Source organism: Lactuca saligna, chromosome 8 (assembly GCF_052625555.1).
Source record: "Lactuca saligna cultivar CGN05327 chromosome 8, ASM5262555v1, whole genome shotgun sequence".
Taxonomy (NCBI): domain Eukaryota; kingdom Viridiplantae; phylum Streptophyta; class Magnoliopsida; order Asterales; family Asteraceae; genus Lactuca; species Lactuca saligna.
In genome coordinates, this window is record NC_136424.1 from 169,497,394 (window position 1) to 169,509,122 (window position 11,729).

General features: G+C 39.6%; 1 protein-coding gene across 1 annotated transcript; it reads left to right on the plus strand.

The window, feature by feature from the left end:
- The first annotated feature begins 6,470 nt into the window (after positions 1 to 6,470).
- On the plus strand, positions 6,471 to 6,926 carry LOC145010285 (uncharacterized). Its single transcript, XM_078968848.1, has one exon. The coding sequence runs from the start codon at positions 6,471 to 6,473 to the stop codon at positions 6,924 to 6,926; it is 456 nt and encodes a 151-aa protein (XP_078824974.1).
- Positions 6,927 to 11,729: the final 4,803 nt, after the last annotated feature.

Consider the following 11,729-nt stretch of genomic DNA (forward strand, 5'->3'; position numbering starts at 1 on the left):
CACACAACACCAAATGCTCTTGGAAGAACTTATGAGAGAATACACACTCTTCAAAATCGGCCAAGCCCCCTTATTACTTAGTGTAACCGATTTGGGAGGAGATCATATTCCTTATATAGTGTTGACACATCTAGGGTTAAACCCTAATGTGTCATGACTCTTCATTTCCATGACCCATGGGTTTGTAACTCCCATGGAGCATCCTATGGGTGGAACCCAACTTGATGATCCATGGAGCCTTTTAGCCCACTATACAAGATATGGATGATTTACTTAATCAACCCATATATTTAATTAGTTATCTTTTGATCACTTAATTAATTCTAAATTAATTCTTGATCAAACTAATCAAATAATATTATTAATATATTAGAACTTATAATATATTAATAATCTCCAAGCGTTATTTCTCTCATTTAGTTTATCCAATTGCATGGTGCCATGCAACCCAAATGGACCATGCCGGGTCGGGTCAAGTACATACCAGAAATAGTTATGGACTTAGACACCTTATCCAACAGTCTCCCACTTGGATAAGTCTAGTAACTATTACTGCAAGTATGACTTCAGGAACCGATCGGCAATCGTAGCTCTTTACAAGGTTTCTCGAAACTTGAGAAGATGATGGTACGCCATTTAAGATAAGTGATCATATAATCCTCTGTTCTAGATATCAGTCGGACAAATACATGGAACAATGTCTTACTTATTGTCCAACATTTGTTTCCCGATTTCCGATTTGTTTGACAAAGAACTTTATTGAACACATCAATTAAGTTCTGACCGGGCCCGGTACATAGGTCAAAACAAAATCATCGAGGGGCCCAGATATCAGCTTCTAATCCAAGAAGGAACAGATAAACTTTGACTCATATGTTTGTTCTACTACTTATTGAATTACACATAAGAGCACGATTTTATAACATCGAGTTACCAATGCGTTTTTGTACAATCAATGCATAACCAACTCATAAGTAACAAATCATATCTCTAGGTTTAAAGACTTATATGATATTACCATCTCACGATCACTCGAGATAGAATTCCATGAAGTGATTCCAGTGAGCGTGGGTTGAGTCCAATGCTCAGAACTTATGAGCACTCATGATTGTTGTAGCCTTGTCCCAGACCTCTACAACCAAACATGACAGTCTTGATTCATACCTACTTCCGACATATGACCGACTGTGGAGGTTTGAATAATATGTTATACCAAACAAAATTATTCTGGAAGTCAAAACATGCAAAGGAAATATAGTAAACGATTAACAAGAGATAGCAACACTTTACTCATAAATAAAACACTTTTATTCATCATCAAATGTCAATTACACTTTACAAATTTCAAGATTATCTAACTACTAAATCTAATATCATCCTTCAGCCCTATGCTCCGAGCATGCTGGAGATGCTTAACCCGAGTCAGTCCCTTCGTGAGGGGATCTGCCGGATTCTCATCTGATGATACCCTCTTTGCCACGAGGAGTCCTTCTTCGATCCGATGTCTGATGAAATGGTATTTTCTGTCGATGTGTCTGGATCTCCCGTGATCCCTTGGTTCCTTGGCTAAGGCAACAGCACTTTCACTATCACAGAAAATTTCCATCGGCTCTTTAATAGCTGGTACAACTCCAAGGTCTCCAATGAAGTTTCTCAGCCATAACGCCTCCTTTGCCGCTTCGCTAGCTGCAATATACTCTGATTCACAAGTAGAATCTGCTACTGTCTCTTGCTTGGAACTCTTCCAAGAAATTGCTCCTCCATTTAGGGTAAAGACCCAGCCCGACTGAGAGCGGAAGTTATCCCTATCAGTTTGGAAGCTAGCATCACTATACCCTACAACTCTCAAGTCATCACTCCCACCGAGGGTAAGGACCCAGTCCTTAGTCCTTCGCAGGTACTTGAGAATATTCTTTACCGCAGTCCAGTGTGCCTTGCCAGGATTCCCCTAAAACCTGCTAACCATGCTCAAGGCAAAGGATACATCAGGTCGAGTACACGTCATAGCATACATGATCGAACCTACAGCCGAAGCATAAGGTATTCGACTCATTTCTGCTATCTCAGCCTCAGTGCTAGGGCTTTGTGTCTTACTCAGCTTGGCGCTACTCTGGATGGGCAACTCTCCTTTCTTGGAGTTTTGCATTCTGAATCTCTTCAGAATCTTCTCCAAGTAGGTACTTTGACTAAGTCCAATTAGTCTTTTACTCCGATCTCTCAAGATCCTCATCCCCAAAATATAGGCAGCTTCACCAAGGTCCTTCATAGCGAAACACTTTCCAAGCCAGGACTTTACTTCCTGCAAGGTTGGAATGTTGTTTCCTATGAGTAGTATGTCATCCACATACAATACCAAAAAGCTAACTATACTCCCACTAGCCTTGACATATACACAAGATTCATCTTCACTCCTAGAAAAGCCAAATTCCTTGACCTTTTCATCAAAGCAAAGATTCCATCTGCGAGGTGCTTGCTTTAATCCATAAATGGATTTCTCAAGCTTACACACTCTATTAGGGTACTCGTTACTGACAAAACCTTCTGGCTGACTCATGTAAACATCTTCAGCCAACTTTCCATTAAGGAAAGCGGTTTTGACATCCATTTGCCAAATTTCATAGTCATGAAATGCGGCTATGGCTAACAGAACCCGAATAGACTTAATCTTGGCTACCGGAGAAAAGGTCTCATCATAGTCCACTCCAGGAATTTGAGAGAAGCCCTTTGCAACCAGTCTAGCCTTATAAGTGTGTACTTTACCATCCATGTCGGTCTTCTTCTTGAAGACCCATTTGCACCCTACAGTCTTTCGACCTGGTACATTCTCAACCAAGTTCCAAACTTGATTGTCATACATGGATTGTATCTCGCTATCCATAGCCTCTTTCCATTTAGCAGACTCGGGGCCTGCCATGGCTTCCTCGTAGCTGTTAGGGTCATCTTGACTTACTAGTGTCTCATCACTAATAAGTGTCTCACCTTCTGCAGTAATATGGAATCCATAGTAATGCTCAGGTGCACTCCTAACTCTCGTGGAACGCCTCAGAGGTACAGATTCGTCAATTGGCTCAACAGGAGTTTCCTCCTCAAGTTGAGGGCTAGAGTTTGAAGTTCCTTCACCACTTGACTCTTGAATTTCTTCAAGATCAACTTGCCTCCCACTGTCTCCTTGGCTTATAAACTCTCTTTCTCGAAAGACTCCTCTTCTTGCTACAAAGACCACGTTGTCACTAGGTCTGTAGAAGAGGTAACCAAAGGATTGCTTTGGGTAGCCGATGAAAATACACCTCTCGCTTCGGGGTTCGAGCTTATCATGAGTCTCGCGTCTCACGAAAGCCTCGCATCCCCAAATCTTGATGTGGTCTAGTTTAGGTACTTTACCAGTCCACATCTCGTGAGGAGTTTTGGCAACTTTCTTTGTAGGGACTAGATTAAGGATATGGGCGGCAGTCTCTAAGGCATACCCCCAGAATGATATTGGTAGCGAAGCTCGACTCATCATGGAACGAACCATGTCCAACAAGGTTCGATTACGCCTCTCAGCCACACCATTCAACTGCGGTGTCCTGGGAGGTGTCAATTGTGAGACAATCCCACATTCCTTTAGATAGTCGAGGAACACTGAACTAAGATACTCACCACCTCGATCGGATCGAAGCATCTTAATGTTCCTGCCCAATTGATTCTCGACTTCCTGTTTAAATTCCTTAAACTTCTCGAAAGTCTCTGACTTATGCTTGATTAAGTAGACATATCCACTTATTGAAGTTGGATCCATCAAAGGTGACTTTCCCACATAGACTCATAAGAGTAAAGGAGCCATTAGGATTCGAGCCAGAAGCATTAGTTGAAGACATCTGAAAAGAAGAACAAGTTTAGTTTAGATTTAAGAGAGTCCTTAATAAAACACCCAAATGTAATATTAAGGCTAGGACCCAATCACAATATAATATAACTTAGAAGAGGTATGCCGTAATCTAAGCTATACCATATTTGAAAGGTAGGTGAATGACGATTCACCAATTTCCACCACGAAAACCGAAATATTAAATATTTAGTTTTTATTGGTTTTAGAAATTCCTAGATTCTTTGAGATCCAATGAACTTTTCAAAGGCATGTTTCAATCTCGGAAGTGCCCTCCAGGTTTTGTGACTGGGATGCCGAGGATCACAAAACGAGGTGTGAAGTAACCATGCAAATCACTTGGTATCCTTAAAGTTTATCACTCAATCGATGTGCCGGTAAACCACACACGCTCCACCGATACTATAATAAACCTTAAGTCACCCTTTACCTACCTTGTTAAGTCCAAGTTAGTGTGCCGGTTAACCACACACGCTCCACCAACGACTCAGACAAAGTGTAAAGTGTAATTTCATGGATTAGCACCTTATTCACATTTTTCCTAAAGTAACTAAGATTGGGAATTTAATAAACATTTAGTTACTTTATATATTCATCATACTTTGAATGAGAATTTATAAGTCCTTGTCTTACCCGTTCGGCTAACGACCCTCCACCAGTCAAGCAAGCGGTGGGTGAGAATATACACCCATTAAGTCACCATTTTATAGGCAACAACCTTATACCCACCTTATAGACCGGCTTCGTGAATGAGGCGTACTAGCGGTAAGACGACTTTATTCTTATACATATATATATATAATTATTAAATTATCATAATATAAGTATAAGGGTTGAATTTTAACTTTTAAAATTCTAGGGGTTGGAACTAAAGTTTTAACTTAACTTTACTTGTTCCAAAACTTGAGGGCAAGTTTTGTAACTTTCAAAACTTTTCATTTCTTGTAACTTATGAGTTTAATAGAGTCATAAAATGAAGACTCTTCATTTTTATAACTCTTGTGTTTTCTTAATGGTTTTAACTCAAGTGTGACTCTTGGTTTTCCATAACTTAAGGATAAGTTATGGACTCCATTAAAACACATTATGATCAAGAATTAAACTACCAAATAGGTTACAAATAATTCCTATGATCATCTAAAACATCATAAGAACAAGAACATGAATATGAACATAATCAAAAATTACATAAAACTTTGTAATTTTGATAACTAGTTGTTGTAAATGAATTAGCAAAACATTACATCACCAAAAACAAGTTTACATTTACTAAAACAGTTTAGGGTAATGTTTCTAATTCATTTTCCAGCAACTGAATCGAAATTCTGCACTCATTCGACCCTACTCGCCGAGTGCATGAACATGACTCGCCGAGTTGGTTGAAGATACTCATGGACTCGGCGAGTCCCCCCTATGGACTCGGCGAGTCCGATCGCAGACAGCAAATTTTCGATTCTGTTTTCAACTTTTAAGAACAAATAAGAACAAACAAGCCTAGGCTCTGATACCACTGATGGGTTTTGAGCATTCTAACACTTCCTAAGTGTACATGCAACCCTAATAACCTTGGATCTATGTTTGTCTAATTTGTCATGCAAAGTTGAATTCTAAGGTTATATTCCTATCTAGCATACATGGGGAACAATTTTAACATAAAGTATAGATAGAATAACTTACCTTGTTGTTGCTTGTGTTCCTTGAAACCTTGTGAGCCTAGCACCTCAAGTGGTGATGCCTCAAATGCTTCACACAACACCAAATGCTCTTGGAAGAACTTATGAGAGAATACACACTCTTCAAAATCGGCCAAGCCCCCTTATTACTTAGTGTAACCGATTTGGGAGGAGATCATATTCCTTATATAGTGTTGACACATCTAGGGTTAAACCCTAATGTGTCATGACTCTTCATTTCCATGACCCATGGGTTTGTAACTCCCATGGAGCATCCATGGAGCATCCTATGGGTGGAACCCAACTTGATGATCCATGGAGCCTTTTAGCCCACTATACAAGATATGGATGATTTACTTAATCAACCCATATATTTAATTAGTTATCTTTTGATCACTTAATTAATTCTAAATTAATTCTTGATCAAACTAATCAAATAATATTATTAATATATTAGAACTTATAATATATTAATAATCTCCAAGCGTTATTTCTCTCATTTAGTTTATCCAATTGCATGGTGCCATGCAACCCAAATGGACCATGCCGGGTCGGGTCAAGTACATACCAGAAATAGTTATGGACTTAGACACCTTATCCAACAAAGTGAATGAGAGAAGACTGGGTGGACTTCCAAGCAATACCGAAAGTAACCCAAAAGGTGCGCATATAAAAATTGTCACAACTAGGAGTGGGAATATTATAATCCCTCTGACTCTTATTCAGCATGAAGATCCTAAACTGGTGCAAGAGGATAAAGAAGAGCATGTGGAAACACAGAATCCCGAGTCGACTCGCCGAGTCGATGATATGGACTCGATGAGTCCCCCAGCTGAACAAAAAAATTAGCCTCCGGTTAAGCCATATCAGCCTCCACTTCCCTTTCCAGCCCGAGCTAGATAAGAAAAAATAAAGTAGACTACCAGAAGTTTATGGAACACATAAAAGCTCTTCAGATCAATATTCCATTCATAGAAGCGGTTGCACAAATGCCAAAATATGCAGAATACCTCAAAGAGCTGCTAACCAATAGGAAAAAGATGGAAGAAGTAAAGAAGGTGGTCCTAAATGAGAACTGCTCAGCTGCTATGTTGAACAAACATCCTAAGAAGAAAGGTGATCCGGGAAGGTTAACACTGCCCTGCCAATTTGGAAACTTAGCTACCATTTATGCATTAGTTGATTCAGTGTCAAGTGTAAATCTCATGCCTTACTCATTCTTCAAAAATTTAGATCTTCTAGAGCCAAGGCCCATTTGTATGGCAATTCACCTAGCAAACAAGATGGTTACACTCCCTAGGGGAATATGTGAAGATCTCTTGGTGAAAGTGGATAAGTTCGTGTTCCCCGTGGACTTTATAGTTTTGGACATGGAAGTGGATCCCTAAGTCCCGATCATACTCGGAAGACCATTTCTTAATACAGCAAGCGCTATCGTCGACATGCGAGATTCTAAACTTACCCTTCGGGTGGGAGACGAATCAGTCACTTTTGGAGTTGATCAAGCCATGAAATATGAAAGGAGTAGTGACAACACAACATTTTCGATAGAAATGTTGGAAGAATTATTAAAAGATTGGAATGATGATGAGCCAAACAAGTCCACCAGGACATTTGAAGAAGGATTTGATGCTTAAAGGGACCTGCTGGAAATAGAGAGATTGCTCGAGGAAGCCGATTATAATGATCTGATCAGAAATGCAGAAGACTTGACTCACCGAGTAGCCTCGCCCGACTCGACGAGTCCATTCGAAGAACCCCAAACAGTCGCCAATATTACCACGGACTTGATGAGTTCCATAGGTAGACTCGATGTGTTCAGCATTCAGAACACAAAAACTGAGCTTCAAACACTACCAGATCACTTGGAATACGCATTTCTTGAAGATAGCCAACAAAAACTTGTAATTATAGCTGTTGATTTGGCCAAAATGAGAAAGAAAGCCTTGTGGGTGTACTAAAGAAGAGGCAAGGTGCTATAGCATGGAAGATAACCGACATCAAGAAACTTAGTCCAGCCTATTGTTCCCATAAAATCAACTTAGAAGATGGATCAAAAGTAGTAGTACAACGCCAAAGAAGACTCAACCCGAACATGCAAGAAGTTGTGAAAAAAGAGGTGGTGAAACTACTAGATGCCGAAATCATTTATTCGATTTCCGATAGCCCATGGGTGAGTCCGGTCCAAGTGGTTCCAAAGAAAGGCGATATGACGGTGGCTAATGAAAACAACGAATTAATTCCAATGAGGATGGTAACCGGGTGGCAAGTTTGCATCGACTATAGGAAACTAAATAACGCCACATGCAAGGATCATTTTCCATTGCCATTTATCGACCAAATGCTTGAGAGGATTTCCGGTCATCTATATTATTGTTTTTTCGATGGGCTTTCGGGGTACTTTCAAATTCCAATCGACCCACCAGACCAAGAGAGGACCACTTTTACATGCCCGAGTAGAACATTTGCATATAGACGCATGCCTTTTGGGTTATGCAATGCACCAACTACTTTCCAAAGGTGCACGATGGCTATCTTTCTTGATATGATCGAGAAGTTTATGGAGGTTTTTATGGATGACTTCTCGGTTTTCAGGTCCTCTTTTGAAGATTGTTTGTCCAACTTGGATCTAATGCTAGCACGATGTGAGAAGACCAACCTTGTTCTCAATTGGGAGAAGTGTCATTTTATGTTGAAGGAAGGAATTGTGTTAGGTCACAAGGTCTCAAAGATGCGGATAAAGGTGGATAGAGCGAAGATTGATACGATAGCTAAATTATGACCTCCAACAAATGTCAAGGGGGTAAGAAGCTTTCTAGGCCATGCAGGATTTTATAGGTGTTTTATTAAAGACTTTTCGAATATCACAAGGCCTTTGACTCAATTACTCTTGAAAGATGCACCATTTAATTTTTCCAAGAAATTTCATGAAGCATTCCATTTGCTAAAGGAAAGATTGACCACTACTACTATCATGATAGCACCCAATTGGGATCTTCCTTTCGAGCTAATGTGTGATGTTAGTGATTATGCAGTGGGTGTTGTTTTAGGACAAAGGGTTGATAAACATTTTCAACCAATCTACTATGCAAGCAAGACATTGAATCCGACCCAAGAGAACTACACTACTACCGAGAAGGAGTTGTTAGCAGTGGTATACGCTTTTGACAAGTTTCGGCCATACTTAGCTTTATCCAAGACAATCGTTTTTACCTATCACTCCGCGTTGAAGTATCTATTTGCTAAACAAGATGTGAAGCCTAGATTGATACATTACGTCCCACTTCTACAAGAGTTTGATATCGAAATACGCGGTAAAAAGGGGATGGAAAATGTAGCTACCGATCACTTATCACGACTAGAGAACCCACTTTTGGAAGAGTTAGAAGAAGATAAAATTAGGGATGATTTTGCCGATGAGTATATCTTCGTAATAGCGGGAGAAGTGACATGGTTTGTGGATATAGATAGTTATTTAGCAACCAAATATATCTCAAAAGATTTGACTTGCCAACAAAAGAAGAAATTCTTTTCAGAAATTAAATATTACTTTTGGGAAGAGCCATACCTTTTCTTAAGCTGCGCAGACGGAATGATAAGAAGATGTGTATTCGGGAAGGAAAGTCAAGAAATTTTGGCACACTGCCATAGCGGACCCGCAGGAGGACATCATGGAGCACATTACATGGCTAAGAAGATTTTTGATATTGGATTTTATTTGCCTTCAATCTTTAAGGATGCTACTCAATATGTCAAGGAGTGTGATTCATGCCAAAGAGCGAGGAATATATCATCCCGAAATGAAATGCCCCAACATAGCATCCAAGTGTGTGAAATATTTCATGTGTGGGGGATTGAATTCATGGGACACTTTCCCATGTCTAAAGGGAATAAATATATCTTGGTGGCGGTTGATTACGTTTCTAAATGGGCGGAGGCACAAGCATTACTCACTAATGATGCTCGGGTGGTGGTACGATTTTTGAAGAAACTATTCTCAAGATGTGGAGTTCCTAAATCTCTCATTAATGGTCGAGGCACTCACTTTGCAAATGATCAATTGGCCAATGTATTAAAGAGATATGGGGTGCAACATAGGTTCTCAACCTCATATCATCCACAAATAAAGTGGCCAAACTGAAGTAACAAATAGGGTGTTAAAAAGAATTTTAGAGAGATCAGTTAGAGGAAATCGGAAGGAATGGTTGGATAAATTAGATGATGCACTTTGGGCCTTCCGAACAGCTTTTAAGACACCTATTGGTACTACACCATACAGGCTAGTCTACGGGGAAAATTGCCACTTGCCAGTTGAAATAGAGCACAAGGATTATTGGGCATTAAAGGTGTGCAATTTTGATTTGGCTGAACTTAGAACTAACCGGTTAATGCAAATGAATGCTTTGGAAGAGATTAGGAATGAAGCCTACACTAGTTCCTTGATCTACAAAGAAAAGACCAAGAATTGGCATGATAAAAGATTGAAGTGTAATAAAGACTTTAAAGAGGGACAAAAGGTGTTACTTTTCGATTCAAGGTTCAAACTTTTTCCGGGCAAGTTGAAGACACGATAGGATGGTCCATTTATAGTAAAGCAAGTTTTTCCACATGGGGCAGTTGAGCTTATATCAAGAGACGAAATTCCTTTCAAGGTTGATGGTCATAGAGTGAAGAAATATGAAGTAGGAGCTCCAAAAGATGAAGGACTTGAAGAAGGGCTGCTTTTGGGAGGCACTACAGAACCTTAGAGTGGAACGAAGTCCAGCTAAAGACTCTTCAAAAAGAATCACTTTCGAGAGGCAACCTGATTTTAGAGTTTGCTTTTCTTTTTCCTGTATTTCTCATTTTTATTTTCATTTTTCTTAGGATCTGTTTTTATCAATCTTCTTCTTCTGTACTCATGATGATTGCTTGAGGACAAGCAATGCTCAAGTGTGGGGTGGTGGAATTTTAAACGTTTTAAAATTTTCTTTTTGAAGCAAAGCATAGTACTCGTCGATTCCATACGCTTACTCGGCGAGCCCATTTAATAAAACCCAATTACACGCGAAAATGTGTTGCTACTCGGCGAGCATGAATACCTACTCGGCGAGTCCACGTAATTACCAGAAAAAAATATATATTTATTTTTACATTCGGTAAAAGGGGGTTTTTACCCTAATTGTAAAACATCTGCATCCGCTATCCTTACACGACGAGCAAGCTCTCTCTCAAAGCTTCCATCTTGATCCTCTTTTTCTCTTGCAATCCAACTCAAAGGTAACTACTTTTCATTCTTAATCTGTTTAAAGGTTCAATATTTGGTAAGTTATGCCATTAATTTCTGCAAAAACCCCATTTTGACTAAACTTGAATTTTAGGGTTTTGATTTCTTGTTAAATTAGGATGTTTTAGACATAATTTCTTGAATGGTTATGATTATGGGACATACCGAACCAAACCCTTGGGTTAATTTACACATTTGGTTGGTTTATTCCACCATAGGGATCTGGACTCGCAAAGTTCGTCCTACTCGCCGAGTCTGTTCGTGGACTCGGCAAGTCCACGCTGCTAATGGTCAGAATCTGACAACTTTTATTTTCCTATGCTTTGCTAGTTGTTTTCTTGGGTGTGCTATGCAGGAAACATGTACAGTAGGGGGCAAACTTCAAGATGGGGTAATCACGGAAGCATTCCATTGCTTAATTTTCCTCAAATAACTTCAAAGTCTTCACTTGCACGTGCAAAAAACAAGCTGGAGGTGTTGCAGCGAAAAGAGATTTGCATTCCTAATGAATTAGATTGGACATGGATGGGACAAGCTGGGTTGGACGAAGAGCTGAACCATTATTTGGTCAAATCTGTTGAAGTTGATGGGGTAACAATAATTTGTGACGGGTGGACTCGATTATTCAAGCTTCAAGAACCCGTGTATCAAGAGTTGTGATGGGATTTTTTTTCCACCATTTCTTTCCGGTGTGGTATTGACTACTACAGCTCAAATGTTATTTCATTATGTCTTGGGGGAGAGCTGTGTCAGTGCAACATTGCAGAGTTGGCATGGAGACTTGGTATTTATGATCAACACATGATAATGTCTGAAACTTTTGAATATTTCTTGTAACAGTGCCATAAAGACTTGCTTGAAGATGTGGTTGCATCGACCTAGTGGACCACAATTGCAAACCGGGTTTACATTCCTTCATCCGACC